General features: G+C 44.4%; 9 protein-coding genes across 9 annotated transcripts; 7 read left to right on the top strand and 2 right to left on the bottom strand.

Moving 5' to 3' along the window:
• Positions 1-2,146: 2,146 nt before the first annotated feature.
• On the top strand, positions 2,147-3,092 carry N7529_007106 (uncharacterized protein; the record flags this gene model as incomplete). The annotated part of the gene is made up of 2 exons (XM_057242633.1): positions 2,147-2,153; positions 2,200-3,092. 2 exons carry the CDS (start codon positions 2,147-2,149, stop codon positions 3,090-3,092), a joined length of 900 nt encoding a protein of 299 aa, XP_057097992.1.
• A 1,216-nt stretch (positions 3,093-4,308) lies between these two features.
• Positions 4,309-6,501, top strand: N7529_007105 (uncharacterized protein; the record flags this gene model as incomplete). The annotated part of the gene is given in 3 exon segments (XM_057242632.1): positions 4,309-4,804; positions 4,822-5,228; positions 5,290-6,501. The coding sequence occupies 3 exon segments, from the start codon at positions 4,309-4,311 to the stop codon at positions 6,499-6,501; spliced, it is 2,115 nt and encodes a 704-aa protein (XP_057097991.1).
• A 5,409-nt stretch (positions 6,502-11,910) lies between these two features.
• Positions 11,911-12,179, top strand: N7529_007104 (uncharacterized protein; the record flags this gene model as incomplete). The annotated part of the gene is made up of 2 exons (XM_057242631.1): positions 11,911-12,004; positions 12,070-12,179. 2 exons carry the CDS (start codon positions 11,911-11,913, stop codon positions 12,177-12,179), a joined length of 204 nt encoding a protein of 67 aa, XP_057097990.1.
• A 2,249-nt stretch (positions 12,180-14,428) lies between these two features.
• On the top strand, positions 14,429-15,131 carry N7529_007103 (uncharacterized protein; the record flags this gene model as incomplete). Its single annotated transcript, XM_057242630.1, has 2 exons — positions 14,429-14,533; positions 14,586-15,131. 2 exons carry the CDS (start codon positions 14,429-14,431, stop codon positions 15,129-15,131), a joined length of 651 nt encoding a protein of 216 aa, XP_057097989.1.
• A 1,496-nt stretch (positions 15,132-16,627) lies between these two features.
• Positions 16,628-17,065, top strand: N7529_007102 (uncharacterized protein; the record flags this gene model as incomplete). Its single annotated transcript, XM_057242629.1, has 2 exons — positions 16,628-16,882; positions 16,940-17,065. The coding sequence occupies 2 exons, from the start codon at positions 16,628-16,630 to the stop codon at positions 17,063-17,065; spliced, it is 381 nt and encodes a 126-aa protein (XP_057097988.1).
• Positions 17,066-21,205: 4,140 nt separating this feature from the next.
• On the bottom strand, positions 21,206-21,634 carry N7529_007101 (ankyrin repeat domain-containing protein; the record flags this gene model as incomplete). The annotated part of the gene is made up of 1 exon (XM_057242628.1): positions 21,206-21,634. The coding sequence occupies one exon, from the start codon at positions 21,632-21,634 to the stop codon at positions 21,206-21,208; it is 429 nt and encodes a 142-aa protein (XP_057097987.1).
• Positions 21,635-22,310: 676 nt separating this feature from the next.
• Positions 22,311-22,666, top strand: N7529_007100 (uncharacterized protein; the record flags this gene model as incomplete). The annotated part of the gene is made up of 2 exons (XM_057242627.1): positions 22,311-22,499; positions 22,553-22,666. Coding segments are annotated over 2 exons (303 nt in total), but the record flags the coding sequence as incomplete, so codon positions are not given.
• A 1,284-nt stretch (positions 22,667-23,950) lies between these two features.
• Positions 23,951-24,620, bottom strand: N7529_007099 (uncharacterized protein; the record flags this gene model as incomplete). Its single annotated transcript, XM_057242626.1, has 3 exons — positions 23,951-24,016; positions 24,052-24,500; positions 24,551-24,620. The coding sequence occupies 3 exons, from the start codon at positions 24,618-24,620 to the stop codon at positions 23,951-23,953; spliced, it is 585 nt and encodes a 194-aa protein (XP_057097985.1).
• A 957-nt stretch (positions 24,621-25,577) lies between these two features.
• Positions 25,578-26,291, top strand: N7529_007098 (Hly-III-related protein; the record flags this gene model as incomplete). The annotated part of the gene is made up of 1 exon (XM_057242625.1): positions 25,578-26,291. One exon carries the CDS (start codon positions 25,578-25,580, stop codon positions 26,289-26,291), a length of 714 nt encoding a protein of 237 aa, XP_057097984.1.
• Positions 26,292-26,992: the final 701 nt, after the last annotated feature.

The following is a 26,992-nucleotide window of genomic DNA, read 5'->3' as shown; positions in this document are numbered from 1 at the left end:
CTTGGCGGTTGATTCCATAGAGCAAATGGGAATGATAGGAGAATGCTCTATCAAGTACAATAGATATAAGCTTGTAATCTTCTTTAATTTCACTATTGCACAACTAATGACCAGGATCTTTATGGCTGACTATGAAGGGAGTATCCCCTACCCGATTTACACAGTGGGGCGCAATGAACAAGGACATGTTTAAAAGCGACTTCGGAGGCATCTTTTATTTAAATCGATGAGAACTCCGCTTATGCTTCTCATATCGAAAAGTACTCAAAATTGGGTCGAAATAGATCAAAGTATTATATATTATGATGATGCGCAGGCGATTTATCGCGATACGAAAAACCCTCACAAATCTGCTAGCTGCACGTTGAGCCATAACTGATGATATGATCTAAATAATGAAACCGTACAGTAGGAACCAATACTGAAGGGGTCATGACTGAGGTATGAGTCCTCAACTTCCAAACCCCAGGGCGGGCAAAAACCCTCTGCGCAATCGCTGCCACCCTTCTACCACTGAACCCCCAAACCCTGCCGCTCCACCCGATCGACCTTCCCCGCAACGTACCGTCATGGAAGAATTCTTCACCTTAACCGCCCATTCCACCATCACCACCAGAGCCCTGGCATTCCGAGGACAATTGCTCAATGGCGTCACCCCACTCCAATTAACCCAAAACTACTTTCACTACCAACCATACGGAAATTTCGGTGGGTTGGCCTGCTGCTTTGCTTGTCAACATTTCAAACGCCCAGACAGCTTTTAAGGAGTATCAGGGTTCAGAACGTGAAGAACGCGATACCTGTTCTAAAAATCATTTAATCTATACTGGTCTTCATTTGGGCGCTGGTGCACCATCTGGCGGTGTATTTTATAATCCCAATGCAAAAAGAATAAAACAAAAGCACCTCATCCTTATCATTAAGAACCCACACTGTCACATTTCCCGTTTACATAATGTAAATACCCGAAGACACTAAATTTACAGACGGTAATTTACACTTTTGAATTAAATTGAGCGTTAGATAAATACTGAGAACGCAGTGATGAGATAAAGTGGGCTTTGCAAGGCAAATATTTGATGAGTGGTAAGGAAACATGCTAGGGGCAATCAAAAATTGCGGGTCCAGCTACAGTAGTTGAACTGCTTCCTGAGATCGCCTTATCGTGCGTGTGATTCCACTCTTTGACAGCCACGAGTCCACGACTTAGATGACCCACCCCCGCTTTGCTATTCAATCTGCGGCATGCTAGACAGCCTTCTCATATCTTTTCTGAAGCCAGGACTTTTTCTCGCCATCATCTACTGTAGCTTCGTTCCCGCTGCCAGCGCACAATTCACGAACTTCCCCAGCATTGGACGAGCGTTATAAAGTTGTACAAGGAACCAAGCCTTGGGCCCCGACGATCGTCACATCGCAATCCAAAAGTCGCCTTGCTGCCTCCGTGGTGGCGGATTCACAACAAAAAAGCCTGCCAAGCCTTGGACCGAGAAACGCAATGGGGGTCGTCCATATCATGTCTGCCCCCGCCTCACTTGCCAACTATTCTCTTGCTTTGCAGATATGCAAGGTGTGTTGATCCATAACCCTACGTGCTTTTGTGACCACAGAATACAGTTCAGTAGACAAATTATTGCGCTTCGAGCGGCGTACAGAAAACCAAATAGCACAAATGAGAGAGCGACACATTGTGCAGGCCATAATTGAAACAGGAACACGCTCCGCAGCGGCTTTTGCAGGCTACAAAGTACAGTATTTCCTCTGGACTTAGACCATCGAAGCAGTACGTGTATATTTATGATTGGCTATTTAGATTGCCATCGTATTAAATTTAATCATTTTGTCGCAAGTGAGCTATGAAGTCGCTTAGTCTAGACTCTTTGACTTGTATAACGCCGAAAAATATACTCCAACGAGGAGTAGAGAATGCATGCGCACATGAATGACCAATAAAGGGCCCGCGAGTGGAAGTAATCTAAGTCAAGATATCGCTCATTCATCTGCAAGGTTGCCTCGTATTTGTAGCCTTGGACATAAAGCCTTCGCGTTCCCCCTTTTTTACCAGTAGTTGCTGCACTGGTGATATTACTGCCTGTTCCATCTTGACTACTCTCAATTTCTTGACTCGGACGCCTTTAGCCTCAAGATGTCGAGTGAGTTGGTCTTGCTACGGAAGATAAGCTGCGCTGACATTGAAAGCTATCACCGCGGCTTCACTCGCAAGTGCAAAAAAATTGACGCCGACACCGACCACCGAGCAGTCTCAGGCACCACATGCAGTATCGGTGAATCTTGATCAAGATGCCTTGGCATCACTGACGGTGGCTTTCCAAAGCTCAGCGCTGGAAGACAAGGCTTCTATTACTTTTATCGATACTTGTGCAGGGGTGGCTGAGTTGATAGGAGATTTGATTGGTCTGCCGGCAAAGCCCCCATCTTTGTATATCGACCTCGAAGGTGTCAACCTCTCTCGACATGGAACAATCTCGATTCTGCAAATTTTTGTCCTCCCAAAAAAATCAATATTCTTGATTGATATATACGTCCTGAAGGATAAAGCGTTCTCTCATCCTGGACTGAACGGAACTACTCTTCGGGCCATCCTTGAGTCACCTTCTATTCCAAAGGTGTTTTTCGACGTCCGCAACGATTCAGATGCTCTTTTCAGCCACTATCAGATCGAACTAAAAGGCGTGCAAGATCTTCAGTTAATGGAGCTTGCAACGCGCAAAATTTCGAAAAGATACGTGAATGGACTAGGTAAATGCATAGAAAACGATGCTTCAATGACTGCAGATGAAAGAGCGAGTTGGAAAGCTGCCAAAGACAAAGGGAAAAGATTGTTTGCACCTGAACGTGGAGGCTCTTACGAAGTTTTCAACACTCGACCCCTTCCAGATGAAATTCGACATTACTGTGCGCAGGACGTACAATTTTTACCCATGTTATGGCAGAAATATGATCATCGAATGACTCGACAATGGGCAGCGAGAGTAGAGTTGGAAGTGAAGACACGTGTGCGGCTTTCCAAATCCGAGACATACAACGGCAAAGGAAGACATATGGCCTTAGCACCTGCAACCTGGGCTTAGCCTTGTCAGATCAACGATCGGGAGAGCGCCTGGTGTCCGTGGTAAAACAACTGCGAAATGCTAGACAGAAGATGATTATATGAAATGCCAATCGAACAATCGAGCTTTTTGCTGGATTTCCGTGGTGTACTGTAACTTTCTAGTGTTTGCTGAGTTTACACATCCTCGTGGTAAAGGACTGGCTTTCTATCATATTACGAATCAGATGAAGCTTCCAAGTAGGAAGCCTAGGAGTCATGTCGTTTCGCCTGATCTTGGACACTGAATCTCGCATGCGTATAGCACTTTCGTGTGATATACATCCAGTGGTGCTATACTACTGTATTGTAAGATACACCTACTAGTTTAGAAAGCGGTCTAAAAGGTGGGGCCTTCATCGCCTATCCAATCAGGTCTCACGACCGTCGGGTTTAATCTTTGGGAACCAAGTCGCAAGAGTGTGAAGGTATAACTGAATTCGAATATTACTGTACCTTCATGAAATTAAAACCCGAAGGAGAGGACGATGATGTGCATCCGGCAAACACTATGGAGAGACAAATCAAGCCCGCTACTGAAAGCGCTAAAGGGCAGAACCTGCCCAGAAGTTTCAGTGTGTGCCAGAGCATATTTTATATTATTGAAAGAAAGAAACCAAGTTGGCTATAAAGTGTGTAACGGAAAGGCTACCGTCTTGCCAGACGAAAGGGGGTTAACAGTCTTTATGGGAACTGTCACTTGGAAATGGAATGCATTGTGGTCCTCTATAAAAGGGATCAAACCCCCGAAGCCATCAGTTAGTTCCCATCAGTTTTCACATAATAACATGATGGTACTAGCCTCTCAATTGGGTTTTCTCATCAGCTATGAGTTCCCCAAAATACAGGTGCAGATATGTCTTAGAGCTCTCGTGTGTTCATTTGGCTCTTAGTCATATATTTCATAGTCACCCCTCCCATTTTTGTGATAAATTGAGGCAGCCCATACTCTGGAATACACCAGATTCGGAGATATGATGGCAAAGCATTTTTAACAATACATGTTCAGACGGATGCTGTCCACCTCAAATGTGAGCTTTCGCCTTGGCGAAGATTTTGCGGCTTCTGTGAAGGTATTAAGGAAGAGTGGACATGTTATAAATATACAACTCCCTAGTATTTCTTTCCGTCTCCCCGGCTGGCAAGCAATTATTTCATTCACAAGAACATCATCATCCAAGGCAAGAAAGAAGGAGACTATGCCGTCTACTTCCACTTCAAATAGAGTATCGATCTCGCGCAAGATACGAAAAAAGCTGGCAAAGCAGCGTGAAATTGAAGTAGAAGAATACAAACTCTCCATATACCGCAAAAGTTGCTTCCAGGGAGCCGCTATCGTTAGACTTAGCGACCTTAAGTCTGACACAAACTTCAACCGAGACACTAAGAATCATCCCAATATCGCTCGCCTGGAGCAACTCTTTGACTATCATGGATTCCTACGTCTAGATGAGAAATACCACATACCCGTCATGATTGACAGTTCCGAATGGGAAAAAGGAGTGAAATGGCAAGACCCGAAAAGCTTAGCACCAGAAGTGCCGCTGCCAGAATTGCAAGTAGCTCACGGTTGTCATTTATTTGTACTTGATCACGAAGATGTCATCGCTGCAGCTGAAAAGAGGTTCGAAGAATTGAATGTCGAAGACCCATGGTGCGTGGTCGACGTCTACGTGACTGAAGCTGAAGAAGCCTGTGAGTGTTACATATAGGTCATGACCGCTTGGATTATGATGAAGATCGGGACATTCAGGATTTTGTATATTCTGACTGGTACTCAGGTGGCCAACGTGACGAGCTCATTCGCACCCTCCAGGAGAGTTATTCAAACGATCGATTCCCCCCGGACGGTCGAATTTATCGGAAAATCCGCTCTTACCAAGGATATCCTCACAGACAATCATCTAATAAGGCAGCGGAGAATTACTGGTGGGCTGTCTTGGAAAGCTCCCCAGGGAGTAGGAAAGGGGGTCGAAGTAGGAAAGGAGGTTATCTCAAATCATTACTGAAACATAAGTTGTTACGCGAAAGGTTTGATGATCTTCTTCCAGTTGATGGTCTTTGGGACGACATGAGTATCGGCGTATTACACAAGCTGTTGGCGATGAAGTGTGACGAGGTAAAATTGTCCAAAATTCTTCCTTTATGCTCATGGGTAAGCTAATAATGCTCAATTGTAGCCAATCATATGTTACTTGAGGAAAATTAAAGATACTTTCTACAAACTGGCGGGAAATGACAATGATATTTTGGCAGCCGTTGATGGAGGGACAATCAAGAAAATCAAATCACTGGCGCCAAAGGTTTCCAAGGGAGATCTTGAATTTTTAGAGACGGGCATGGAAAAAAAGGATCTGTTTCCTGCCATTGTCGCTCCTCAGGATCGTGATCGCATTTTGCATTATCTGCGAAACATTGACTTTCCCATCCCCACACTAGAGACATTCTTTCAAGACATACTATACCTCGACGTATGTCAAAATGTCATGCGACAATTATGTATCAACCAGCCGAAGAGGAAGATCAAGCGAAGGAGAAACAGCGAGGAGGAAGACAACCAAGAAGAAGAAGAAGAAGCAGAGGGACCAGCTCCTACGATTGACGAAAGTTTGAGAAGCCAATATAACAGTATTTCTGAAGGTGGGCTTATCTCAAGCGCATATATCGAAGTATTGCTGAAAAGGGACCTTTGCGACTTGTGGCGTTTCAGTTTCCAGTATGCGTTTGAGATGACGACAGTTAAGGAGCACCGCCGCCGTGTCCCGCGAAAACACGTTGATGTTGAGCGTGCAATTAGCCTGGGCCTCCACGAGCGCCATAATAGTTATGACTTGGCGGACCTTCGGCATCATTTCCTCTGGCTGGCTAGTAATCGCGGGTTCGAAGTTCCCGCCAACAATGAAAGCCAATTACAACCCGTTGAACTTCCTCGAGCCATGCCAAGTGATTTTCCACCTGACAATGGAGACGTCGGTCTGGAGAGACGAAGCGGAAAGCCATTTACAGATTCAGTAGACGCTGACCGGTTCGCCCTCTCAAGGGAGTCATTGAGAAGTGTTAGCGATTACCAGCGAGTCAGCGCAGCTTTTGTGCGTCGTTCTGTCTTTCATGCCTTTTTTGCATACTTTGATGCTGGAATACCAGACAGTCCGGTTCTATCTCCACGTAATGTCGCAGCCGAGCCGTCCCCAGATGAAATCGACATCCTCCTTACAGATACCGAAGCCGCGTGGGGAACAGAGACAAGAGACCATGGCATAATCGCAGATGGCGAATTTGCATGGGCGTCATATGCGGGGGTCTCTAGCGTACCCCATATCCCAATGGAGGATAGAACCACTTATGCGGAGCCAGCTAGCTGGGATCAGCAATACAGGATTTATCCATTCTAGCAGGGAAACTAATGGGGAGCCCAAGTAATGACTCCGCCCTTCCGGATGAAGATAGATTCCAGACAGCCGTTCTCCGAGGAGGAAAAAATTCTCTTGTGGAATATGCTGCCTTCATCTCTTTTTGATACTAAAGAAGAGCTCTGAAAGCATCGGGTGATACATATCTCAGCTTCTTCAGTTCGACTTTTCTCACATATTATTGTATTTTAAATAATACCGGCCGAATTAAGGGCTACTTTGCGGTGACAACAATGGAGCTATATATCGGGTCGGTGTGAACATCAATTGGTTACATTCGAGATAATTGGCAAATAGATCGTTCGTCAGATAGTTCCAATGGGACATTCATTGCGGCTATCCTCTCCAATTACCTCAAAGTGCAACATGAGGGTTGAGTAACAGCAGAGCTCAACATTTGCCAACGCTCCAGTTCCGAGAAAGCAGGATATAAATGTCCTCTCGTTTATTGATAATTTACTAGCCGTCTCGCACTCGTAGTCAAAAGCCGGGTTTGTAATACAAAGACAGCCACTGCGGCACAATCGGGGTGTGTGAAGGGACTCTCTGACTGGTCCGAGAGGATGGATGCGCCTATCGGAGTACCAATAACCGGAATTGAATTTTGCTTGCACTGGAGACTAGGACCGATCTTAGTCAGTCGAAGCGGTGTCGTCCTAGCTTACCTTCCTATGATGTATGCTAATGGAGCAGTGTATAGGTCACGGATACTGGGATTTACAACTGGATAGTGATTTATAAAGCAGGCTTTTAGAAGTTACTCAATGCCTTTTGATCACCTCATAGGAAAAGAGGCCGAATGGCCCCAGAGTCAAGTGTCCGTGAATGACAAAATTATCATAGCCTCGCCTGCGGACAAGCTCTTGAGGGTTATATTCACCCAGGAGCTTTGGTACACGTACAGCAAAGTATAACTAGCAGCCAAAATGAATATTGCAACTAGACCGCTTCCCCAAATTGCCAGGGAAATCGAAGATTACCTACATACTGTATAGCTAGTAACTATATTCCTAGTATTGCATTTGAAGAAATTCTTATATTTACTTGTTGGAATTTGATACTTGGTACACTAATATTTGAACTGGTGCTAGTCAATATCAGTTTCATTCTTCTTCTGTGGCAGGGGGTCAGAAGCAAACTTCTATGGAATATTGACCCGACTTACCTCATTCCTCCATACCATCTATCCAACCAAACTTTTGGCACCAAGAGAATGATTATCGCAGATTTCGAAAAGATTCTTCAGTATTCCCTTAGCCGTCTGAAGTGCATCTATAGAGAACGCCACAAGTAATTCTTGATCTGCCTGCCGACATCTTAAATATTTTTGTTCTTGGCATAGCTGCATGTTGATGATTTGGAGTTGTTGGTGTGTCTCGCCAAGGAGTCGACATTCCGTCGATTTTGAGACGTACGACTCCCATAAGTGACGATGAATTTCAATTAGGTGATTCGCTTGGATAAGACGTTCTGGTGCATTGGAATTGAGGCACTCCATTTTCGAAGAGAGGGGACAAACGCATCCCACTGAAGCTCCAAACGTTGCGATCTAGGCGAGACCTGTAAGTTTGAACGCTTCTTCATAACAGAAGTCGGGGATTAACACTCACAGATTTCTCTATGTCCAGGCTGTCTTCAAGCTTTGACTATTTATGCAGCCCAAGAGTGATGAGATACCTTATTATGCGTACGGCATCCAGGTATCATCATCCTAAGTGAAACTAAACTCTTCAAGGTATAAATGGACATTTTCGAGATCACAAAACCTAAATATAGCGGGCTCAGCTTTGTTGCACAATGTGTAAATTTTTAGTTGAGGCATACCGCTTATGTGAAACTTGATGTCCCACCCTGACAGCAAGTTATATATTATAGTAAAGTGTCGGAATGCCTACTTGCCCTGGCCAATAAGAATGTAAGAATGCTCTTTCTTTTATTACCCCTGGTTCTGGCAATTTATAACTAACGTGATTCCCGGCTACGCGGTCATCCCGGCTACGCGGTCACCCCCTCATAAATTTCGTCTCCGTAGTAACCCTCTGTTTTCAAACGATCACCATGCCTACAAAACGCTCGCAAAAAGCACAAAAAATCATTGAACAGGAGGGCCGTATCCTATTAGCTATAAAAGCTATTCAAAATGGCAGGTTTACATCGGTCGCTGCTGCTGCTCGGTCTTTTGATGTTCCACGTACGACTCTGAGCGCTAGAATCAAAGGGCGAACAAATCAGTCCGATACTCGCTCAGCTCTGTATAAATTTACTCAGCTTGAAGAGGAATCTATTCAGGATTGGTTAATATCTATGGATCAGAGAGGTGCAGCTCTTACAATCTCTATGTTAAGAGATATGGCTACTTTACTACTACAACCCCGCGATTCTAGCTCCTATTTCACCCCTCCAACTGTGGGTAAAAATTGGCCAACGGAGTTCATTAAGAGGCATCCAGGCCTTACTACTCGTTTCTCACGCAAATATGACTATAAGAGGGCCGAAAATGAGAACCCAGCCATAATACTTGAGTGGTTTAAATTGGTTGAGAAAACAATCCGAGAAAATGGCATTATTTCGGATGATATCTATAACTTTGATGAATCTGGCTTTGCTATGGGGATCAATGCGACTACAAGGGTTATTACGCAGGCATTTTTCCATGGTCGGAGAGGTGTTTTGCAGGCTGGGAATCGTGAATGGGTCACTGTTATCGAATCTATCTGCGCGTCTGGGAGGGTCCTTCCACCATACATGATCTTTAAGGGCAAAAACTTTATGGCTAGATGGTTCGATAACCTTCCAAAGCAGTGGGCTCTTAATGTTAGTCCTAAAGGCTGGACTAGCAATGAAATTGGATTGGATTGGCTTCAAAAACACTTTATTCCGCATACAACAAGCCAGACAAAGGGGAAGTTCAGACTTCTAGTCCTTGATGGCCATGACAGCCACCTTACTGCTAGATTCTGCCCCGAGTTAGCCAGCGCAAATGAAAATGAACAAGGTATCTACCTCCGCGAGTCCCATTAGCTTATCATCAAATTCCTTGGTGGATGCAACATCTTCTACATCATAGTGTAGCTGGTCCCATCGTAAAGCCAGGCATTGGAGGTGGCAATCATCTCGTGTATACTGTAAAGGCTTATTTTGCGAAACTCTGCAAATGTATCTCGACTTAAGAGCCAAGCCATCCTGGCAGCGCTATTCTCACTCAAGGCCATGAAAAAGTCTGTATCGGTCTGAAACTCCCGGCCCTACGCTATATCGGTACCTGTTTGATAGCGCTTATACCGTTTTCTGAGTACAGCCAATCGCCGCAGTACATGTTTATCCGGTGTGAAAGCATAGCTTTGAGGGGAGAGGTAATGACAAAGGCATCCAGGCCCATTTTGCTGTAGAGCTTGCCATTCTTGAAGCACACAAGGGCATGCGTGATCGTGTCATAAAGGAAGCGATCGTTCAGTCGAACTTTCTATTGGTCTCGTCAACCTGCCGCACTGAAAGCCACAGAAGAGCTTCAACTGGATAACAAACCTCTGCCACGAAATAAAAATTCTCTGTCTCTCCTTGGGTTTGACGCAGGAAAGAGAATAAGGAAAAGCCAAGCCTGTGGTGATAAGATTCGAACAGACTAATGGCTGCCGAGGGCATTTCCATCACGTGTTCGACCCAATGTTCAAGGCGGAGATCTTTGAATAAAGCCCAATTGTCTCGAAGAAGTTTCATTGACACATTACTTGCATTCTCTTTCTTGGAGAATACTATCCGGGCCATTCCTTCGTCGTCTTCGCGTTAATCTCCAACTTGGGTCTCAGGAATGAGAGTCGGATCTGATGCGTAGTGTAGATCCTCGCTATACTCTGACAGCTCACCTCGAAAATCGGCTTGTTCCAACGACCACGGAAATAAGAAAGTGGAGTGTATGGAAATGGGGGATAGATAAGTAGGTTCCTCCATCGCGAATATACAGGTTTGATTTCACCTAGATTGCGCTCGAAATAACTACCAATAAGTAATTTGTAGGAATAAGGAGGAATATGGATTTCCCCAGATTGTAAAATGTAGAGAAAGTTTTGACTTGTTGGCACTCGTGTTGAAAATTTGATGATAAGTCCATTTTCGATTCAGTTTGAATTCAATTTAATGTCACCGCATAATGAGTCTCTTTTCTAATTTTGACTGGTTCGTCTCTAGGCGCATGTCAAAGGTATGTCAAACTATAGGTTTGCGTCATGCACGGCAACAGTTTTATAACTGCCAATTGATATGCAGCCCAGGTCTTGAATAAGAAAAATAGCAGAATAAACGAACATCTATCACCCAGCACCGATGTGAAGCGGTTGGGCGAAGTTAGGGGAAAAGGCGCATCCACCAATGGATAAAAGCATATTGAGGTTCTGTTTTTTTTTTGCATATGCAGGAAGAGCTGTCTGATGGAGCCGTAAACATTAGTTTCAACCTCATCCTAAGAATCTGTAGTGTTTCAAGATCGGTGTAGGAGGGCACCCTCTTCCTGTATTCAAATCCTGGCTCGCAAAAGCATAGGAAACATGTGTCAATTGCTACGCTGGATGGTCTTGAGTATCCATGTTGTACGCGTAGGTATCCTGACAATCCCTCTATAACTCCCGCCATGTGTTTGAAACCTTTCGCTTGTAAACCGAGCCTATATAATACGCTGCGGGGAGAAAGCCCGCAACATAAATGTGATATATAAACGTTGTCATATCAAACTCCAGTGCGTAATAGGGAAGTACAATACAGGCGAAACCAAGTACTGTATGAAAAAGCAAGTTAGGCGCATTGCGAACAATAGATAAAGGGAAAATGATAAAACGAAGAACTTCCTGGAACAAACCCTGGGATATGGTCTTAGCAGACGAAAACGAGGAAAGGCTGCAAGGATAGCTCAGCCATAACTACGCCTAACCGGGAGATAACGATTACTGTCGTCAGAATTGCGACTGGCAAATATCATAAGTCTGCAGACCAAGCCGACGTATCTTTGTGGTGGTTGTCTTCAATGCCTGCAGACCCCACCAAAATCTTCATTGTCCCTTTTAAACTAATCGCCCGCCAAACCAACTCAAAGAAATGCTGAATTCTTGATGGGCTTTTTCTTATGAGAGATCAAACTCCCTTGGTTAACAGATATAATGAGCACACTAGCCTACCGTATAAATCCCTGCAAGTGGAACCACAGAACCGTTGGTAAGCACCAACTCTGGCTCTGTCTATAGGGCTATCTCGAGACTTGGTGAAATAATTTTATTACGATCTCCGATGGAACGCATTACCAAAATTCCGGCACCTCCGAGTGCTTCTTCGGCAAACTATAAGTTAACCCAAAGCCTTGATGACTGTGGCAGCCCCCTTGCGTCTCTCGAGTTGAGTGACCTAATGCCACCTTTGGCTGGCTGTAATGGCCATGCTTTACTGCTACACCCATCACTGAATCAAGAGGGCACCATATACCGTGCCATGAGTCATGTGGGTAAGACACAGCTGCAGCACTTGTCAGTTTTGCAATTCAGCGAGGAAGTCCTTTATTTTCTCCAGTTAAGCCAAAGCAAAGCGGCGCATTCAGACAATGGAACGTTACAGCAGCAGCATCGCGTCCTGCAAAATGCCAATCCAGCTATGACAGGAAACTCTTCGGTGACTCCTAACCACCTCATGAGGCCAGTGGGTCGCAACGCGATAACGAAGACACTTCGAAAGCCCTTACTCAATCATAGCTCTCGGGGCAATCCAACAAACCGCATAAAAAGGCAGCTTCAACTGCTACAACATCATCTCAAAGAGCAGATGGATCTGCCAAATTATGGAACCCAAGAGGCGATTTTGCAAGGGCTCTCAGAAAAGCATCCGAGGTATACTGGAATTATTCGTGCCCTTCCTTTGGTGGCAAAGTGTTTTCCAGATAATTTGAAAAAGGGACTCATGGCGAAGACCAGCTCAGACACCATGAAACTTGGTATTTTGCTGATTAAAAGGTGGAGCATTTGGGCGGCTTCCTCATAATATACTTCATACATACTGCGCTTATTCGAAATCGGCTACTAGGTATCTATTGAAGCTTGCCAGTTTACTCAACATTGAAACAGTGGTCTGTGTCCGGAAAATGGTTACCAAAAAAACTCTTCGTAGACTATAATATTACTTGAAAAGGGTCTAAGTATGAACGGCGCAAAGAATAGGAAGTCGTGCATGGATAGGACTACACAATTAGCCTCCATATAGATTTTCCGGAAACAGGTGACAAACCAGGTCACCACTTTGAAGCGAAATCGCCAAGTTCCTTATTCATTGACCAGTCATGTGATACTCGTTCGTAGAGCTCACGCCTAAGTGGCCCCGCGTACGTTCAGACAACTTAAGAGCTTGGTCGAGGAAAAGTTCTTTCAATACTAACAGGCCAATTTCTTTTAATTTCCGTTGTACAAATCCGTCTCGAATTGCCTTACGTTTTCTCACAGGCCGTGGTGGGAGTTCCGGTCTGGACTGTCCTACTAGGCTCAGTAGCATTGACTATCTATCAGCCAGTAATTCTAAGCGGTAAGTATTTATGGGGCACTTCTTCCTTTACCCAGCTGGGGAGTTCTTGTACAGGCCGTTCGGGGCCTGCTAGTCGACTTGGGATTTTTCACGAGAAAAACACCAACAGCGTCGTTGGAATGGAAGTAGCATCTTGAACTGTCTTTTACTGACAGTGGGCCCTCCCGCGCCTCACATTTCCTGGGCTGTTGATCTTTGATTCGTCGCTTATTATTAGTCAGCTCACCTGGAGATAACCACGCACATTTTAATTGGATATCGTGCGCGCCCAAACCCAGTTTTAACAAAAAGAGACTACCCGAATCCAACGAACGAATGGCCCCATGCGTATAGCCTGAATCCTGGTCTTGCATTGTATAAGGTATGTTCATAGTTTGGCTTTGATCCACGCTAAACTAGCACTGACCACAGTCATCGCAGCACCCCCAATTGTGCAGCTCCATTGACAATCACAAGGCCACTTCCTCCTGCACCCGCGCTCTGTCCTATGGCCATCGCACTCCCCGCTGCAATATTTCCGATCAAGCCATGAGCGACTGCTGCTGCTGAACCTAGGCATGAATGGTCATTCGAGCTTCGGGGTGCGGAAAACAAGATTTAATATGTTGATTCCTGCGAATTTTTACATGCCTGCGTGGATTCCGCCTGTTGTGAATCCCATACTCGATAAAACTAGGGCGTTGCGAGGCTGGGAGCAGCGAAAACCACAGCACTGCTCGCGCCTACGATGACACATGCGGCTATGACAGGATTCTAAGTGCTCCATATTGTTACCTATTGTATTTTCGCATAGAGAAACTCTCTGTGTGTATGGAACTATATATTAACCTGAATGGTCACAGTAACGGACTTTTCGAGGGCGGGCTTTTCATAAGCAACGGCGAGCTTTCCGCCCTCCAGCCCGCTTAGAGAATTTTAGTGGCTCGGGTGACCTCCCGGGGGTAAATGATTTAGAATAGGGCATAGCCAGGTGGGTGAAACTTTTCGTTTTCAGAGATTAAAATCTACAATCTATGGGAGAAAACTAAAATATTGGAACAAAATACTGAGCATGCGAAATTAGGATTGGTGGAAGAAGTGAAAACTTAGGGTGGTTTCCAGACGCAAGGGGATCTCCTCGGGCCTAATATCTTTCACGGACTCTACATTCCAACTCATTCACGGTTTGGAATGTTGATATTCAGAAGCTGATCTACTGCATATGCACCATTCCTTGGCTGGAGTACATAGCCTAGGCCTTTCTGATTTTGTGCTAATGGAAGGGGATAAATATCCCCCAGTCCCGTTCACTCAATGATTATTTCGCCTGAACTTCAAGAGTCCTTCGACTGAAAGAGACCGGAGCCCAAACAAATCGACAATGCCGTCCGTTATCCCAGGCGCTGATGTCGAAAGCCTTCGTGAAGGCCGTGATACCGATGTCGTTATGAGCAAAGCCAGGATGCATTTACGCATCCTTCATGCTGTAAGTCTAGTCCATTTCTCGATACAACTCCTTGCTAACATTTCTTTCATAGGAACTTGAGTACCTGGCAGAACAAAATGTTCAATTTGAGAACCCTGAGTTCCAACGACTTGCATCTCTAATAACCGAAAAATTCCCTGGAAACGCTGTTGACAATGAGTCGGCTCAACCTCCAGAGACAGCTGATGTCAACCAATTGGAGGTTCCACCCGTTCCTCAGATTTTCCTCGTGAACAAACCATACACTGGTAAAACCCACGAATTTCTTACAGCGAGGCCCGGGGACTCAATCATCGTCCATGCATGGATCCAAGGGAACGAAGCCATGGGTTACAATGAAGTAAATGATTCTTTTGGCCGCATCCCTTCTACGTTTCTGAAAAAAATTGGCTCAGAGCCAAAACACCAGGAAACTTTTCTTCTACCTCAGGAGTTTTGTGGCCCACAGATTTCTGCAAGTTTTCTGCCGTGGAAGTCGGGAGATCGGATCAGGGTTTGCAAGTGGGAGGATGGTTGCAAAATCAGAGGAATCGGATTTAATCTTGCTAAAGGTCAAATTGGAAACTTTTCCATGTCGTGCCATCCCCAGCGTAAGTGACCCATATGTGATGTTGAACAGAACCTGGAGACCCTGCATGGCTTTCTTCTTTCTTTCCTTTTTCTCGCGTTAATTTACTAGTGCCCTAAGAATAGAATTCAAGTCCGGAGATATATTCTTGTAATATGTGCAGTCGACCGATCTAGGGCAAACGTTCAAAAGAGACATCAAATTGGGATTCAGAGAAAGAAGTGGCGACAGTTGGAGATTAAACGCAAGATATATTATATAGAACACAAAATTTAGCACATGTTTCAGCTTCTATTTTTGAACTTAACTATCATGCGCAATCTCTCGCCGACCTTTGGATACTCGACTAGAACTGTAGGTCTGGCCGAGCAGCTGGGAACAGCGCTGACCAGGGACTGGCCGTCGCTTTCCACGCCGGTCTGCGTAGTAGAGTTTGCGAGCATCGGAGGGTCACGCCTACATATCTTGGACGAGCGGGCACGCGAACATGCTATGGATTAAACGAATATACAATAGAGATAGTTGCCCTTTCGGCTTAGCCGCCGGGCGTTAATAAATTGTGTGTGTGTGTGCAACGTTTCATTACAGTATGGCTGGAGGGCGGAGAATTAAGATTTGCGGACAGAAAATGCTGGGGGCTGGTAATTAAATAGGTTTATTAACCAGATTGCATGGGCGAGAGGGGAGGGGTGATTCGACGGGGTACCTGGTCAACTAATTTCTATGCAAACCATTTTTTTTACAGTGATTCAACCGGTCTGGCCTCATAATCTGGTTCATTTGGTCATATTGTGATTTTAGAGAATTGTGATGGTGTGCAAAACGAGTAACTACAGACGATTGATATCCGGTGAATTCCTTTGCTCCCCAGTATCAATGTTACTTACTTCAAAATCAAATACCCGAAGACAGCTCATTGGAGAGTTTGACCGGAGATCAGACTGAATCCATTGCATAGTACATGCGGACATTGTCATAATCATCGTTGAATATGAAATTAACGGTCAGCCCTTACAACGTCAAGGCAACGCCCTCCGTGATTACTTATCGCATAATTGGATTATGCCTCCTGGTTTGGGTAATGATGAAATTTCTTGTGGATTATTTTATCAGTCTTGAAAGAGAAAGTATTTGGATCGTTGGCCATTTGAATTGCCTGGCTACTTTAGATTTGACTCATATATTCAAATTGTATTTTTGTCTTACCGCAGCCTCCATAGGCTTTTGGCTTCGACTCACTTTACAAATAGCCCTTAGACGATTGCTTCAAAGGCCCGAGAAAGAGATGGTACTGGAAGTGGAAGAAAGCCCTCCGTTTCTACTTCTTGCATGGCCTTTGTGATGGGTTTCAACAGATGGCAGATTGACGAGACATGACTCCCCCGTTAAACTTGCCATCGAAATGATGAATTCCATGCAGTACAAAGTAAAGGAAAAAAGGACAGAGACCCTGGGTTTATATATCACAACGCTTCCCCCAGTAACTTCCTCTAGTAGCTTCTTCCCCATTACGTGACTTGACCGCAATGAAACTGCCGGAGTATACACCAAAAGACAATGAGTCTTCTTACAGCGGCACCGCTCTGGATTCCGGTGGATCCGATGTCGAGGACACCACGCATTCGGACCCTGACTCTGAATATGTCCCGTCAGAGACGAGCGAAGATCGAGAATTCGTTGTATCAGACTCTGAAAGCCTCTCGGGCGTTTCAACCAAGTCCTCAGACCCTGAAGGTTCAGGCTACACTATTCTTAATGACGAGATCGAGGATGTCGCAACGGTAAGCCAGCATCCATTTCGACGTAATACTGACTTTGACATAATTGTTTAAGAACAGAGTATTCAAGGCATCAAAGCTCTCAAAACAGTCACCAAAAGGACCGTAAATCTCAACGGTCGCCAAGTAATTCAATACCTGGTCCTTTGGTATTCTTGGGAAACCGCGGAAACTGCCCCCCACTGAGAATCAATCCAATTCGCTGGAATTCTTCATCCTGAATGTTATTTTGTTTGCACCTTTTAGTCTGGGACAAAATAGCTATTATAAATCTTTTTATTTGATTAGAGAAGACCAAGGCAATGATTGTTCGCTGCAGAACTTGGTCGACAAGAATTTCATGAATCCAAATCAGATAGATACTGGAATCCGTAACCCCACCTTACCATGCTATATTCAGGTACAAGGTTATGAAGACAGCCATTGACTCAGATTATCTTCGTTATCCTCCTCACCCTTTTCATCTGTCTTGAACACGGTTTAGTTTGGATATGACAGTACCAGTGCCTGAGGTTTGAGGTTAAAAAAGTGTTCATGATCCCGCTAAGAAAAAATTCTATCTATCAAAAGTATCATGAATCTAGAGAGAAACGTGAAATTTCCAGCTGGTCAGAACCCTGGAAGGGAAGCTGTCTTTTTGCATCATATCTCTCTGGAACATGTGCAATCAAAATTGTGCCTCTTCTGCTTTGACGGGCCCACCGATAACAGGGCTTATGTAAGAAAGCAATGCACGCAGCAACCACACAAGCACCGGACACGACTCCCAGAATATATTTCAGACTTTGCTTCGGAAGAATTTGCGATGCTTTGCTTCCGTCCATCTCAACATCGTTTGCAGCTAGGAGAGTTGGAGAGGCAGGTAATGAAGAACTCGTAAAAGGAATCGCTCTGGAAGAATATGTGGATGACAAAGCTGATATGACTATCTGATGGCTTGGGGAAGCGGTTTGTAAAGTCCCGTATCCCGACAGGCTCGCGAGTACAGAATTTGTCTCGATGTAGGTCGGAAAAGGCTTAGCGGATGCTAATGCTAGCCGGATGCTTCCCTCGGAAGAGGTAGCAGAATGATAACCAGAAGTTGTTCCAGCGTGTGTCACTTTTTCTGAGATCGGTGGAGGTTTCTTCGCCACCGTCTGTGCATGGTAATACCCATGCGAAGATGATTCTCCTACTTTATGTAAAAAGCTGTCTGGCGAAGGCACTTGCTTCATCGGCCTGATCAATTCTTCCATTGAGTGAGGAGGTGTATGAAAAAGGTTGAATGGTTCTATTTTTGATACAGACATGTGAAGGCGAGGAAAATAGGAAGGCGTGCTAGAATCTTCTGTGAGACTCATGATGTAGCTTGCCGGGGGGGCGACAGTTTTACTCGTCCACAATATAATTGTGGTGTCATTCACAGCATCAGCCGCATTATAAACTGACGATATATCCTTTGTGGCGGTAACGAAGGATGATGATGGGATGAATGGTTCGGCCTCTTCGTTCACATCATGGCTGCCTTCCCACTTCATAGACAATCCAGAAGCTTTATGCGCATCTGTTGCTATCGTCTGCTTGGCAAAGTGGTCATTGAAAACGGTGACTGCTGGTGCTTTGTTTTGATTTGTTGGTAGTAGCTCTAAGAACGAGAAAGTCTGTTTTGAGCTTTCAATTTCTAAACCTTTCTCCAGAAATGTAACGGAGATCTCCTCATCAGAGGATGATCGTGTACCAGTGGATTGGACGACAGGTTCCAGTGTCACTTTTTGTAAAATACTGTGGACATGGAATGTCTCCGTAATCGCAGTTGTTCCAGCTCTTGATGCCGACGGCAAAAGTAATGGAGTATCTACTAGATTCGTGACCAACCCCAGAGATATATGGGACAACTGGCTTCTACAAATGGATTAGCATAACGATCATAAGACAAAAGGTATTGGAAACTCAGACGGTGTTAGTTTCATTCTGTGAGGCTTTCCTATTTTCCTCGCATAGCAGATGTCCCTAATTATAGTACTACAATTCAGCAAGCGGACCAAAGACCCATTGTTGGCGACGCAATTTGGCCTTCGAATAAGCAAGTATGACCGCCAATGGCGTAGTTTTGATTAAAAAAACAATAAAGTGGAAAAAATCAAAGCAAGGTAGCAAAGCCATTACCCCGATGAAATTTGGAGGAAAGAGAGGTGTCAGTCATATTTATCGCGTGTGGATGGGAAGCGCGCGACGAATGCAAGTGTGTGAAGTAAATGGTGGGGTGGGGAAACTTATTACGCCCTCAAAAAGTGTACTCGTGCTTTCCCTATCGGCCATCACATTTATTTTATGGCTTCGGTATCGTAAGCAGCTTTCAAACTGCTCGCAAAAGTACCAACGTTGCCCCGGCACAAAAGGATGAAAGCAGGTTCAATGATCCTCATGAACCACTTTATGCAGTTTAGCAATTGATATTTTTGGCTTCGGAAATTCTCTTTTACGGTATGTAATCCGAAAACTGGTGTCATCATACACACATGAGTGGAATTTGCTTCTTTAAATTTTTTGTGTCCTGGCAAAAGCTACGCACCGCATTCGATTCCTGAATACTCAGAAGGAAAGGCTTCAATTTGAATAGATTAACATTTGGCTCATTTTTCGTTATTCAAACTCCAATAGCATAGACCGCCATTTGACTGATTACATTCATTTTGTAAGCCCGGTCACACAATACGCTCCAGAAAAAAATTATGTTTTAAACGTAAACGGCCAAAGTCTCCCAAAATATAAATATCAAAGATTAACACCTTGACGTACTAACTTCTGAATACTTTTCCGTTGACAGAAAGCTATTGAGTTGTCACGAGTATCGGACGACCTTGAAAGACATGATCTCTAAAACAGCTATTTGGGTAACGTTAGCATTAGCTGTCAGCTTGGTAAGTTCTGTTATCTATACCTTATCGAAGGCCGTGCTAATCTTAATATTAGATATTTGGTCTTGCAATCCATCCAAGGCCTTTTGAGACTCAAAAGAATCCTATGGTTTAGTTTAACCTCCCCTTATCAGATTTTCTCGATTGCATATCAAGAATTCTCGGCTAACAGCATCGAAGATAACCAATCCTAGCTCTCCTGCTAATCTTCGTCCGAGGAAGGCCGGCGCGGATACGAAGCCAGGTCAGTCAACTATGAACAACATGTTTTTACTACGATAGTCAGCTGACAATGTCCTACACATAGCCTATCCCTCTAGGATTCCGGTATCTAGAAGGTTACATGGCAAACGTCGGCATTTTCATGATTCGCGACCTCGTTTTGCAGGTAATTGACTATGAAAAAACCAATACTCTAAAACCTTGATGTTACGAAAGGGTTACACGGCGGATCGAAATCAGTTTCACCATTTTGTTCTCTTTGATTATTTCTCTGGCTCTAATTATAAAGGCACTAGGCTTGATATAGTTAGTCAACGCTGATCACCAATTTCCTATTCGACTTTTCAAGATGATCTAGGCCATATGTAGACCAAAGCGGGTCTGTCCAAGATTTGAGAATAACCAAAGAGAATGAAGTGGTGAAACTGATTTCGAGCGGACCTGTACTTTTTTGTAACGTATGATCACTTTCGGGCTTCTATTGCGAGTTTACTAAGAATCTCCAACTTGAGCGATATCATGTTTCTTTGTATTTAGTCGCTACTGTACCCTACCTCAGAGAGTTGTGACGTAGTCTCTAGTAAACGGAGCCGGCTCCAGGGCATTATGGCATCCTATCTAGCATATACAAGCTAGATTGCCTCTGCCCCCTAAAGAGAATAAGAAATGAATATGTCGTCTTATCCTGCTTCCAAGCATCGCCCAGGGCTTTGGCCATACCAAACAAATTTTGCAAGACCTAGTGCTACTTGATACGCTCAATTATATCGTCAATACAAAGAATCATGAACTCGAAGCCTTCTATTAGACAATCCGGGGTCAAATGTACCAGCCTCTTTACGGGCTAAAGTGGAAACGAGAACATACATTCCCTAGCCTACAGTTTTGGATCGCCAGGCAAGACTAGAGTTTTTAATAATGAAAAATAAATTCGGAAATTCATTGTGCTGAATTCAACTTGCTTTGCATTTCTACTTCAACAAGATTAAATATACACGAAAGAAAGAAAACAAGAAAATCAGATGCCCCATTCATGACCTTCGTCTGATATACGTATTGGCGTAGTGTACAACCAGCTTTTTGCATGTTATCGGGAGCTTTAGATACGCGGGCGAATGTATCGGAGTAAGCGAGAATAAGTCAGAACCCAAATACAGGCCCATTTGATGCCGCTCACTTTGACTTCTTTCGCGCCCCTCTCTTTGAGTTAAGTCTCAGTAGCCGCTAGGCTTGTCGTTTTAGGGTTGCCGGCGTGAATCAGCCATGTCAACGGTGAGCCGCCCTCATAATCCAATGCATTGACGTTTGCTCCTTGCTCCAGTAGAATTTTCGCAACAGCCAATGAGCCGTACTCAGCAGCCCAGGAGAGTGATTTCCGCCCCCACTGGTCACGAGAATCAACATTTGACTTGCTTTGCAGGAGATTTAAAAGGAGATTTGTACAGTTCCCCATGGCAGCGTAATGAAGAAGAGATCTCTTGTGACAATCCCGTTGCTTGAAACGTCCTCGTGACCGAAGCGATGAGTGAGCCTTTTCGATAAAAGCCACAAGTTCTGCATTGAGATAAATTGCCCTGATGGTTTTCAGACGGTCAAACTCGGGGACAATGTCTGAACAGCCAGGGGTGGGTTTCATTCTCATATGGTCCGAATCTATACATATTTTCTAGACATTCGGGGCTTCTATGTATACCACGCCCAATAGAACACACTGAATGTAGCCAAATAGATGAATGTGGCGTAGGTGGCACAATGTCGTAGTATAATTGAGTGGTGCAATGCTTGGTAAGAGGTACGAACGGGATATCTTAACGCATGTGTAAAACGCGTGGACTACCTGTTAAGACATCAACGCCCACTATTTCCCCCTGCCGCTTGCATAGGCAGATAAATATTTGCTCGAAATATTGCGCTACTCACTTTTTCTTTTCTGCCATCAATATGCACAAGTCAAAACTTGCTTTTGACCAGGGCTTTTGGTCTTCATTTGGTGCCGGTACAGATCAATATCATGACAGTTAAATCTCCACCAGCAGAAAATAATTCCACGTATCAAGTGTCATCCTGTTCATCTTTTTACCTTGCCCTCACTAATATACATGGTTAAGGAAGCAACGATTGAGAATAAACGGCCCAACATTAGCCAAAGCAGTCGCTATTTTGAGGACTTAACAGGGTCTTCCAAGTGAACAGCTTTCATATCCGGTACATGATGGAGATATATTAAATTGAGAAAGCCCTCTCTTCTTTCTTATCACAGGAAGCTATTAAAAAAGTTCGTTTCAGGACTCCGAGGTCCACAGACCGCGTAAATGACATCCACCTTGAGTCGTGTCAAGCAAGAGCAACTCCGCAAACGGTGCAACAATCTTCTTCGGCGCCACAATGACTTCTGGCGCTTATACGCGATTCGAAGTTGGTTGGTAATGGAAATGCCCAATAAGCGAATCTATACATACAGCTCCCATCCCGAGATGCCTGTTCCGACTAGGGAGCAAATGGTAGGTTCCGGATTGAGGAACAGAACAACGTCTGGAAACTAATGATATTTTAGAAAGAGCGTCCTCAGCCCGCAGTCCACAAAACCCCCGCAGACTATATATTAGATTCTTCGGCTGAGTTGGTCTTCCCCAAACCTCCTGTATTCAACACTCCAGAACGTCAAAAAGTGTGGAAACATTTAATTCAATGAGCAAGTTTCGGCAACTTAGATTCAATGGGATATGGCTTGTACATAGGGCGACGGTCTAGAGCTTCGTCTTAAGCAAGTAGGAGTTTGTAGAAGAGTGCTAGTATGTTGTAGCTGCGAAATTTAAATAGCTTCTGATTGGAGCTGAACGTGAACGATTCACTACCGAACGTGAAAAGCAGGACGAGAGATAGGCCGTGTCTGACACTGTTCTTGAGCTAACCCCTTTGCCGAAGTCTACTTCATGAAGTGGTACATAAGTTGATGCATCTTCGCTCTATCTGCACAATGTGTGATTAATACGTGGTAAAAAGTTTGAGAATCAATCCGGACGCTGAGAATCGAGACGCAGTCACTAAGCCCAAGGTGGTCTCCACGCAATTGGTACAATACTTGCATCGCAACACGAAGTGCATTTCTTTTTGCGAGGGGTCAAGGTGAATGACGTCACCCATCCATCCATCCACACTGTACCAGATAAGATCTAACCTGACCAAAGAGTCACACAACTTCCAGTCTAAATCGGAAGAAGATCTCATTCTACATAATTATATCATTACACTGTAAGATCAAACTCTCTAACTTAATAAAAACATGAAATTGACAATTTTGTACTGTAAGACATGCTGACAAATAGTAAATATGCACCTTTATGTGAGGTACATTGTACATAAGCGTAAAGAGAATATATAGTTGTTATAGGTCGCTTCGGAATTGGATATGCAATTAGACCAAAACAAAATTTCGTACCCGGTCTAGATGGTAGTGCTTTATGATCAACTTCGGCGAGGAAAAATGCAATGCCGGCACATTAGGCATCCATCTATGATCACACGGTGCCAACTTCCCCTCACAGTAGAATTAATCTAGAAATTGTGCGCAGTATAAATGGGGCTTTGTGGACAACATTTTTCCGCATATCTTGGCTCCTTGTTTCTTCAGCTGATGTTGGCGGCAAATGTGGAAACAATCAGCAACTGGCCCTTACTCCACAAAGCCCATAATAACCAAACTTTGCTATTCCTCTAGTGGTGTCCGGGTTCGACGACCCGAGTATATATGTAGAATACCTATAAAGATCGGCAAAGGGAGTGGGGTCTCCCTCCAATTGGGCGTCGTGTGTGGATAATGTATGCAGATGATGAGTACACAATTCATTATGTAAAGCCTTGGGAATCAATGATTTAAAGAATCCAACCTCTAGAGGAAAGGCAGTCTCTAAGCGCGCCTTGAACGAGGGAATTAAAGTGACGCTCGTTATGCTCAGCCATTCTTTTGACGGCTTCTGGTAACAACAAGAATCTTCTTCTCAGCCTCAGAGGATGGCATCTGCAAAGGTAAAGCTGTGCCTTGGTTCGACATACTAGCTGTTTGGAACGCGCATCCAAATCAGCTAATAGGCCATCTAAGCTCAACTTGAAAAGTCGGATATCTTCGGCACATTTAGAATCCTCAAGGCTTTTCGCGAACGCGACGGCGGCGTCAAGCTTTTTGCAAATCGAATGCCGGTTTTGCGCAACTCGGTGAACTGCGGCATGGCGAATTTCTGTGATTTTATGCTTCCAGCTCATGATTGCTTTTGAGTTCAAGAGCACAAAGCAATTTCGAAGTACTTCGAAGAATTTGGGTAACTCCATCTCCTCCGGATACCCCCACTCAAGTGGTTGGATCTGGCTCAATGAACATCGCTGGAGGAATTCGAACCCACATTGCTCTAAACGACACTGCAAGGCTTTCAAAATATAGTGTTGTGCTTGGAATGGTATATCAGGCAATCGTAGACTTGCGAACGCGGAAGCGAGAGTTCGGGATTCTTGGTTCATAAATTAAATTTGAGACTCGGGGGAGGTGAAAAACACATACCATGCTCAGACTGTGGGATCGAAGTTGCTGGCTTTAGCCTTGGACGTCGGCGGCGGGGCTTCGTGGGCATGATATAGGTTCTAGTAAACGCTTTTCTTGATGGATAAAGACTTCATCGTATCTTCAAGCGTTGGAATCGAAAGATCAATTGGCCTCGAATCCTAGAGACCGCTATAAGCTCCAGCTTTATATATTACACAGTTATCGATTAAAAGGTGGAACACCTCTAGCTACTGAAAATGGAAATTGGCCTTTTCGAATACGGTAGTTACATGCTGGCCAGACAAGCTATGGGCAGACCAGAAGGTCATCAGCCCCTCCCTTGTGGTTATTTGGAGCAGAAAGTTTAGGACTCTCACAATCCATCAAATATCATGCTGTACGCAACTAAGTGTCATCATCTATGTTAAAACTGGTCAACTTGCGACATGGCAACAGTACAGTCAGAGCCCTCTGGTGCCGTGCAGCCACTTGGCTATTGTGCCCAAGACGCACTAACAGAGCCATTAACCATCATACTCACAAACATAACTCATATCCTGGCCACTTGGGGCGTCTTGGGTGAAGGGAGGTCCTGGGTGCTTGGGCTATGCAAATAGCTTTTGTTTATCTATTCACGTCCACACGAACACTACTTTTCGTACTGTACATATGAAACGAGGGAGTGATATAGCGGTATCCCATAACCAGTATATGTAGATTTCCCCCGCTGAACCGGAGTACTGTACAAAAGCCTTGAATTGGAATGAATCCGACCAATTGCTGGACTAACACCCGCTACGCTTTCTGGAGGTATGATTATCGTTCATTGTGGAAGATGGACCATAAAAAACAAGCCATTATAAACCTGCGTTCAGTATTTCTTTTTTCCATTTTTGAGGGTATTAGAGCCTTTTGTGCGGGTCACTGTGTGAAAAATATCGGGACTGGTCCTACTATTGTATTAAACCTACCGCCGACCGGAGTTATAAATTGCTGCAACCCACTAGATCACCTGCTATCATAAGCTCCTGGCAAGCGGATTATTATGTCCAACCCCGAAGTCCAAAGTCTGCGCGACTCTGCAGTCATCATTGTCATCGACCTTTTCGGTTTGACCTACTTTTCTCTCTTTGTTCTCCAATATCTGCTCTTCCATTTCCCCTCAACTACAGATGCGATCATTAATTCACTCTCCGTCATCTCTTTTTGCGGCGGCGGAATATTGTGGTACTTGTCAAGCTTGGTTTACCGATTAATATCTGCGTTCCAGGGAGACGACGCAGCCAACTGGCAAAAGCTTGAGTTCGGGGGGATTTTGATCCTTATCTGGGCGTCAACGATTCCAGCCGTGGTCTTGCTATTCCCCGCACAGCCTTCCATCCAGCTTGGCTATTTGTTTGCATTCACCTTGGTTGCCGTTGGGAACTTAGTGGACTTTTTGATTTGGGATCCCAGCATCTCTACGGCACGAACGAGATTCCCTTACCACTGTGTCTCACTGGGACTGCTTTCACTGGTTCCAACCATCCACGCCCTGACTGGGACGGTACCCACTCTTTCGCTGCTCGCCGTTCACATCGGTCGCTTCGCGATATGCAATACTCTCGGTGCTGTAGTTTACATGATCCAACCATTGGAGACTATAGGCATATTTGGTAGCTGGAGGTCCAGCCTCTACATGATGCACTTGGCTTTGGCATACACTGCTGTTCGTTACTCTAGAGTTGTATTGGAAACGGCATTAGGGCTTACCCCCTGAGCGAAAACACAGAATCCACTGTACCGCATGTCTTCTGGAGCTTGGAAATTATGAATTCTGCCTCCGAATATTTCCAGTGTAGCTTGAATGCGAAGGATTGTGGTAATAGTGGATATATCACAGATTGTTAGATCCAATTCCAATTGCACTCCTGATCCTCTCTTGATAGCCCGATGCGTGGTGCCTTCGTATAATGTAATATATGTACCGAATGGCTTCTATCTTTATGTCGTTGAAACAGCAGCCTATATTAGATCACGGTGTCCTGCTACTTCAATTAGACTGATAATCGGTCATATATATCGTCAGGAATTTTCTAAATCCTTGCCTCGCTTTTAGTTCTCAGGTCTTCTCTCCTTCGTACTTGTACACGCAGAGTATCGAGATTTTGCTCGACAAAAATATTGTTTTTCATCATCCTACTTTCAACTGTTTTGTTCTTCTCAAAAGACGCAAGTTTATGTTCGTCAAGTATGATAAGAATAGTTAAACGAAATACTTCCTACAATATGGAGGGATACAAAGAGGTTTCATTTACCCTGACGACTTAGTTTCGACGGGGCTACCATCACTGTGCAAATACATGATTTTTGATCGACTGAAGTTAGTCCAAACTTCCTGCAGTGAGCTTTGAGCCTCACCGGTAAGGGCCTCGTTCCCACTTTAATCTGATAATTCAACTATCCCAACTTGTTGTGCCT

This window comes from Penicillium soppii, assembly GCF_028829465.1.
Source record: "Penicillium soppii strain IBT 18220 chromosome Unknown utg000005l, whole genome shotgun sequence".
Classification (NCBI taxonomy): Eukaryota; Fungi; Ascomycota; class Eurotiomycetes; order Eurotiales; family Aspergillaceae; genus Penicillium; species Penicillium soppii.
Note: the sequence above shows the minus strand (reverse complement) of the source record. Positions and strands in the feature narration are given on the sequence as shown.